The 8,655-nt window shown below is 37.6% G+C and overlaps 1 protein-coding gene across 1 annotated transcript in view; it reads left to right on the forward strand.

The window, feature by feature from the left end:
* Positions 1 to 8,655, forward strand: part of LRGUK (leucine-rich repeats and guanylate kinase domain containing) — a 97,423-nt gene that overhangs the window by 78,304 nt on the left and 10,464 nt on the right. Inside the window, 1 exon segment of the mRNA XM_012650606.1 lies at positions 2,467 to 2,722. Coding sequence (XP_012506060.1) covers positions 2,467 to 2,722 — 256 coding nt within the window.

Consider the following 8,655-nt stretch of genomic DNA (forward strand, 5'->3'; position numbering starts at 1 on the left):
GCTTATATATTTTTTAAATGTTGCCTCAGGGTTGACTTTAATTTAGATACTTTGAATAAGAACACATTAAGAAACTCTGTTGCAGGGTATTATAACATTGGTAATTATGTTGTTTTTAAATTGGGAAGTAAGATCTTTTGTCCATTGATGTATTAAGACCTTAGAAAATATATTAAGAACTGTATGAAACTCTTCATTACAGGAGTTCAAGTCATTATAATGGTGGTATTACAATGCATTTTAATAGTAATCTAAACACATTTTCTTTACGCAAAATGTTTTGTTGCTGAGAAACCAGTAAGACATTAAATTGTTGGAATTATAGCTGCATTGTGTCATCAGATTGAACTTGATTTGTTTACACCATAGTACAGATGGCTTATGTCTGAGAAAACTAGAAAAAGGAACCCTGAAACACACAAAAAACTATATTTTGAATAAGCTTTTATATACAATATAGAATCTTTTCCATGGAAATTATTTCAATGAATATAGCTTCTGTTTCTTTAATTTTTATCTTACTTAAATTTGTTCAAATTTATCTGGTCTTTTTTGTAATGCTCTGTTCTTAGAGTCACATCAACAGAAAAGGGTTGTTTAAAAAATAAAAATTAGCGCATGATCCACCCCCTCCATCTCTATCTCTGTCTCTGTCTCTCTTTCTCTCTCTTCCCTCTTCCCCCTCCATACCAAATTCTTTAGTTTTTATCAAGCATGCATCTGGGTTCTCATACAAGCCACTTTCTCTGCCTGATATATTAATATTTCCGCTCAAATACTTGAATCCTTTTTCTCTTCATGTCTTGAGGTATCTGTTCAGATGTCACCACCTTAAAGAGGACTTCCTTTGACCTCCATGCCATCTCTCCTGATGTCCCCTTATCCAGTTTACTGATTCTTCATCACACTTATTTACCTGACCTTATTTAATGTGTTATTTGTCTGCCTCTGACATTAAAATATAATCCCCACAGGTCAAGAACTTTAATTTACTGCTATATCCCCAATGTCCAGAGGACCATATGGGCATATAGCAGGTGCTCGATAAATATGAGCCAAATGACTTTTTTATCACAAAGATTCAACAAAGAATATTTCTACATGCAATTGTCTCCTTTTATCTCCTTTTGATAAGCAGCATTACTTTAATGTTCCTTTTTAGATTGGTCTGTTACCTGGGATTCCTTGTATATATTCCTTGCCCATTTGTTGCATCTGTTGAATCTCTCACCCTCTCTCTTAAGACAAGTGCTGTGTTGTGAAGCTTTAGACTTCCCTACCATGATTAAGTAATTTTAGTAATCCTATCTGCAGCAACTTTTACTTTGTGTTACTGGCTTGGAATTGCCACACAATTTGGTGGGAGTTCAAGTTCAGATTCCACAACAGCACACAGCACAGGAGAGGTCTGATTTCCCATAGGTGTTCCTATCCTCCATCCAGGCGAGACTGTGCCCAGGCGACACCCCCTTTGCAACTTCTCACCTTACCAAAGAGCCCAGATCTTGTATGCCAAGCATGCAGGGGCTGCGCCTCCCCTCTTAGTTCAGGTGTTCCAGCATCAGCCCCTGATGCCCCCTGACCTGGGCATCAAGTCCCACTCCTCTGACTTAGTGTCTTCACTTTACTTGTAGCACCTGGAAATTTTTCTTTCTCTGTTTCAAGCCTTGCTATGCATTAAAAACAAAACAAATTTCTGTTATACATTAGTATTTTTTTTTATATTTGGTTGGGGATAACTTCCCACATTTGCTTAGTCAGCCCTATTGACTGGAGACACATGTGGAAGTCATTTACGTTAGCATTTTAAAAGCAATACTTCTGAGAGTGTTGATGCCTCGGTATAGCCAAAGGTATTTACACCTGGGCCCTCTGTAGATGTGTAGTAATAAAAATTTATACAGTGTTCTTATATTCTAGCTCTCTAGACATTCCAATGTTTTAAAGAAAACATTAGACATTATTTATGAATACATTCCATGAAATAGTGACCTCATCATCCATTCCATTTTATTGCAAAATTTCTTAGCATTGCATGTTTTATTGTCCTCTTGGCCTTTTAGAAGCATTTTGTGAAATGGAAAGTAATCATAATGGTGACTTTTCAATTAAATATCCAGAAGCCATTGTTTTTCACGGGTTTTACTTCCTTTAATTCCATTTATAAGCCTATATTGATTCAGTGCGAGGTATATTCATATACTCTAGTATTGAGTATACACCTCGTACTCAATAGGATATTCATAACACCATCTAGGTGTTATGGGCTGATTTATTATTATTAGTTATTATTTTATTCTAAGATATATTTTATTTATTTTATTTTCAAGTTGAAATGCACAGACTTTAAGTATACAGTTTGTTGCATTTGGGCAAATAAAAATATAAAACATTTCTATCACTTCAGAAAGTTCCTTTATCCTATTTTATGCTTTTTATTTTAAACTTTTTTTTTCCCCCTACCAGATGTTAAGACATCCCACATGAAATCTGAAGAGCCTCCTAGGAAATATACTTCTACAAACATGGATGATTTCCTGCATTCTACAGACAGAAACTACTTTGTTAAATTATGGACCAAACTTTCAGACAAAAAAACACCAGCGGTAAGGGAGGGCAAGAGGAGTGAAGCAGCAACTGAGTGCAAGGCACGATGTCAGACACAAAGGGGATTTCATATTTTGAGACGAATAAGTTTCCCCAAAACTGTTCTCTCACCAATGTCAGTGGAAGATAAGATTTTTTACCTATTTACATCTCTGATGATAGACACTGGTTCTAAAAATAGAATATCCAATATAAGATTTCGTGAATACCTTTCCCCCAGGCTCCCATTGAAAACTCTGACACTCAACTCTTCTATGTAGCAAGAACAGAAAAGCACTACCATAAAATTAATGCAGTAAAATATGTATTTCAAGTGAAAATGTACTTTGTTGCTAGGATATAATTTTGAGTTTTGGGGCTGAGTCTGAAAAGTGAGTCCACTCAAAGAGTCCATTTTTATAACTTAACACTACTTAAACCAGCCATATAACTTAGTTTCAACTCAGTTCTCAGAGAACATCGAGAAATTAGCATGTGCAGGAGTATCGAAGGCAAAATCGGCACAGCATTCAAATTAGGTTGTACTCTTTTTCCATTGTAATTGTTTTTAAGTGATGATCTGGGACTACAAAAAGACGTAAATAATTGCAATTGCAATATGCAGAAGTGACAGAACTTTTGTTTTGGTTGTTAATTCCTCGATTTTATTTCCTTAAGGCTAGCCTGTTCTAAGCAAGCAATTACATCATCTTCTAAAGTCAGTGGTCAAAAGAATCAGACTGGTTACTGGTTACTTCAGACAAAAAGTCTCAGGCTGTGGTGTGTACAGCCATAGCTATGCATTCTACTCCGATCAACTCATAATAGTTGTTGGGTGTTCCAGGTTCAAGAAACAGTATTTCTGCTTCTGTTTCCCGTATGTTCTGTTGCCCTTTCTCTGTCCTGGCCAGCCTCTTCCACTCACCCAGAGGCTTCCCTCCCACTAGTGTACTCTCGTGCGTCGTCCAGCCCCAACTCTCCAGCTCCCTCTACGTGAGGAGCCCATCACTCTCTGTCATTCTAGTCCTGGGACATTCAGCTCTTTCCAGAGCAGTCTACAGTTTCCTCCTCTGCCCTTGGTATCCCGGCCTTCTTGGACGGTATGGCTTGATGCTTCTAGGAACTTAGATTTTCCAAATGCACTATCAGTTCATTAATCTCCCCCAGGACATGGGAAATCCAGTGTGCAAACACTAAATCCTGGCCACCTCGATTCCTTAATGATGAGTCCGTGCCCTGACCGTGAGATCCAGCCTACTTCCCGACGGGGCTGTCCTGCCACACAATTTGATAGGCAGAAACATGCATCGTTGATTTATACCCCTCTTCCAGTTAGTGGAGATTCATAGTGTATTTAAACATGTTCGATCTGAGTATTACCTGTTACAAAACTTTCTAGCCTAATTAAAGACTGCTCTGATCAATGGCACTAAGGTACTGGGGGTGAGGGACAGAGGAACAGCTGGAAAAAACCGCACTCTGTACTCTTAATTGTAATCCACCTCTAATATTTTAATATAAAATTAATGAACAGCATGGAGAAACTGGAGAGGGGAGTGTATGATAAAATGGCAACGTGAGAGTAGAAGGGGCCATTTTGGTGGTGGTCGATGGGGGAGCGGAACAGGTGTTACCGACCACCTGTTGTTGCCAGAGTCTCGTGAACTTCTATGGGCCTGTCGCTCCTTGTCTGCAGTGCACCTCCCTGAGAAACTGTTCAGCCCCATAATCCAGGGCATCCGGAGCCCAGCGTGGAATGTCTATTGTGTCCTTTATCACAGTTGGCAGTTACTGCTCCACGATGGCAACAATGAGCAGAACCCCCAGAGGCTCTGGCACCTTTGCCTCTTAGTGCCTGTAGCATAGGTGGAGATAACAGTGTAACAGGGTAGTTTCACGGAAAAGCAAAGCAAATCTCCTGAGAACTAATAGATTCACTCTGGAGAAATTAGTGCAAATGTAACACTCATTTGCTGTTGTCATATGTATGGGTGAATTCACCTAAGATTATTTTTAGTGTCTCATTTTTCTTTTAAAGATTATGAATTCAATGCTCTTTTGAAATTTGCAAGTATTTACCACATTTTAGGAGATCTCACAGGTTATTAACCTTTTGCACAGCGGGTTTAAGGCTGCAAAACAAGCAATATACTTCTTTAACATTATTACAACAGAAGATTCAGTGAAACATTATGATGTATAATAGAGAACATAAATTGCCTTTATACAACATTTATAATTTAGAAAGGGATTTTGTGTAAATTGTCTTATGTACCCTTCATTGCAACCCAAAGGAGAAGATGTTATTTTTCTCATTTGACTTGCTCAACAACTTTTCATATATTTTGGGAGCTTTTTAGTGGATTAGAGAAAGTAATTGCAACTGCCTCTATCAAAACCTTTATCTTAAATTGTCCAAAAGAAAAAAAAAGCTAGACATTTTTGTGCTTTTTTGGTGTCCTAATTGTATATTTAATGTGTTCATATTTTCCTTTGGGCAGTACCAAGAGAGCCTTGGACAGTGATGGACAAAGTGGCAATTCCCATCTCCAATTCTTTTTTTTTTTTTCAGTTCTATTTCTCTGAAGAACCTTTCCCTACTTAAAACTCCACCTCCAAACTCACCATGTACATGAAGCCTTTTCAGTATAACCTCTCAAATCTAATATTCTTCTCTTTCCTTGGCCATAGTGTGCAACTATGTGTGTGTTGAGGTGTGATTACAAAATAATGAGTCTGGTTTTGTGTGTGTCTTATGGAGATCAGTCTTATTGCTTAGTAATCACATATGGGACACGTCATAACTAGTTGGGTAAAAATATGTTTACGTGCATATTCTTGGTCTATGCTTGTTCCTGTCTCCTTTTAACTATTGACTCCTTAACCCAAGAGGGAAAATGCACTACTCTGAGTCATGTGACAATCTTGCACCTCCTGGGTAATCTTACAAAAGCCACTTATCTGCTATGACATGCCATTTCCTTTTCTGTAAAGTGGAAATAATAATACCTACCTTACAATGCCATTGTATCAAAAGCATATGAAACTGCTTTATAAATTATTGACTACAAAACAAATGTTAGATATCACCATGCTGGTGATGATTGGCAAGGAGGGGAGAAGGGTTCAGGCTCTCAGCTGTACTTCTTTATGTTCAAGAACAGCAACTCTTTTTTGAGGGATCCTCACATCCTTGTATCACCAAAAGCCTTCAGATCCACGAAAACTGTTTTATTTGACTTCTGCTTCCATTAAAGTCAGACTTGGTGATTTGTACCAGCCCTCTTGCTGAGGACAACTAGAAAAAACAATGCATTGAAGATAGTGAAGAACAAACAGAAAAGCGAAAATGTATCTGGCCAGGAATTAGGAAAGCATGATCCTGAGAGGTAGCCTGGTACCAGAGGCCACTTATTCCTGTGGACCTATGCCAATGGAGGTAGACATGGCTGAGGGCTGAACTGACACTTTTGAGGTCTTGTGGATCGAAGACAATAGCATTGAAATCTGAGATCCACCAAGAAGGAAAATCTAGTGAAACATGCTTTCTTTGGGTTGGTAACAGAAGGGCTGTAACCTTGGAGTAAGTAAGGGAGAACAAAAAGTATTCAGGACTTCATAGGAACTACAGTTTAAGCACTTGTATCCCTGAAATTACATTAAAAAGGTCCTAGATATCCCCAGGTACCTGGCAGAAAAAAATTTCTATGAGCAATTTTGCAAATGCAATGTCTAGTACGCAATAAAAAAATAACCAGGAATGCAGAGAGATGGGAAAATATCAACTAAGAATAACAGAATTAACATAGAATAGAAATGGGCCTCCAGGATTTTCCAGTATCAAGAACACATTTTAAAACCTCCAGGTGTTGATTTTATCAAACCAAAACTGTAGTGTTACTGTACTTACAATGTCCAAGATACAAGACAAAAATTGGAAATTTCAGCAAAAAAGTGGAGACAATAAAAAAATAACTAAATGGAGCCGGGCATAATGGCTCACACCTGCCATTCCAGCACTGTGAGAGGCCAATGTGGGAGGATAGCTTGAGGCCAGGAGTTCAAGAGCAGCCTGGGCAACATGGCAAGACCTCATCTCTACAACAAATAAAAAAATTAGCTTGATGTGGTGGCACACACCTTGGGTGGCTGAGGCAGGAGGATCACTTGAGCCCAGAAGTTTGAGGTTCCACTTAGCTATTGTGATGCTACTCACTCTAGCCTGGGAGAGAGAGCAAGATGCTGCCTCAAAACAAACAAACAAACTGAAAAAACTAGATGGGAATGATAAAACTTGGGAGGAAAAACAGTAACTGAAATGAATACTCAGTCAGACACAGCTGAAGAGAGAATTAATAGACTGGAAAATTGGTAAAAAAAAATAAATCTCAGGAAGACAACATGGGAAATATAGTGAAAAGGTAAGAGACATAAAGCAAATAATGAGAAAGTCTAACATGTTTTATTGAACCCTAAAAGGTGAGAAGAGAAAAAATGAAACAGAATGAAGATTTGAAGAGATAATGAAGGTTTATGATCTTGACAAAAGTCATCAGGCCAAGACTGAAGAAATCTTAAAAACCCAACTTAGTCATACATTTGTTTTGAAATTATATTTTGCTAAAAATAAAGACAAAATAATCTAAGGAGCAGTCATGGGGGAAAAGATTACTTTAAAAGAAATAGCAATTAAGTTGACAGCTGACTTTCCAAAAGAAATCATGGAAGCAAGAAGACAGAAGAATATCTTTACAGTGATAAAAGAAGTTATTGTCAATCGAGAGATCTGTACCCAGTGAAAAAATTCTTCAAAAATGAAGGCGAATTAAAGATATTTCCAGACAAAGAAATAGAATTTGTCACAGAAAACCTACATGAAAGGAAACACTAGAGAATTTTCTTTAGGTAGAATAAAAATGATCTAAGATAGAGAAGGTCAGAGATACATGAAAAAATGAAGAACAAAATAAAGGGTTAATATATGAGTAAATCTAAAGGAATGTTGACTGTATGAAACAATAATGATTTTTATTTAAATATACATTAAAATGAATTGTGACTACGTCTTTGCCTTCTTGAAGAAGCTTGACTTTCTGTACTTCCTTTTTTCCATAATATTTCTTCAACCAGCTCCTTCAACCCCCTTAGGGGACACCTTTACTCCTGAAGCAGGCCAAGTCACTGAAAGCCAATCCTCCAGAAAAAAAATTGCCAAATGACCAATTCATTGAGAGTCCTCTAAGTGCCCAGCTGTATGAAGGCCCATGAGAAAGTGGGTCTGTGGTGACAAAGTATTGGCACCTACATCTGCCAAGCACCATTTCCTTTCAATACTCTGGGGCAGGTCTACTCAGGGAGGAGAGGTTGCTTGTTCAAGATCACACAGCTTAGAAGTGACCATTTTGGTTCCAGAAGAAAAGTGCTTTATTCTACTCAGGTACATTTTTCAGTGTTGACATATCAATGTGAATCCTGGGAGAATAAATTTGATTTCCAATGTCTTTGGCCTCTGTTCTTTGTGTCTAATTTGAACTCAGGATCTTCATGAAACTATTTCACTTTCAATATTTCTTTTGTCCTCAAATTAGCACTAACAATATATTGCGATTTCCCAGTCACTTTGGCTATCCAATGCACTGGACTTCTTGAGACAAGACATTTGTTTTATGTGTTCCTAATTTATGATTTAAAAGAGGTTAAGAAAATAAATTGTATCATGGTAACACAGAACTTGAATAAGATGAGGCAGAAGATTGGGACTTCAGGAGAACTAAGAATGTGACGGTGCTTCTTACCTATATAGATTATTATGAAGCAAACACCCTTGTACCCACTCCCCAGGTTGAGACATGGAACTCTCTTTGCCAGTCACTCCAGAGGCCCCTCCTTATACTCCCTCCCTCTAATTCCTTACCTTTCTGGTTTTGTTGTGCAAGTGTGCTTCCTTAGATTCTAGTTTAGTCTTGTCAAAGTTTATATATTAATTTGCCAGTCTTTATAACAATATTTTGGTTTTAGTTATAAAGTTTGTTCTTTTCTTTCCACTGAGTAAATATCATTTGTTTTTTT

Source organism: Propithecus coquereli, unplaced genomic scaffold (genome assembly GCF_000956105.1).
Source record: "Propithecus coquereli isolate 6110/MARCELLA unplaced genomic scaffold, Pcoq_1.0 Scaffold335, whole genome shotgun sequence".
Taxonomy (NCBI): Eukaryota; Metazoa; Chordata; class Mammalia; order Primates; family Indriidae; genus Propithecus; species Propithecus coquereli.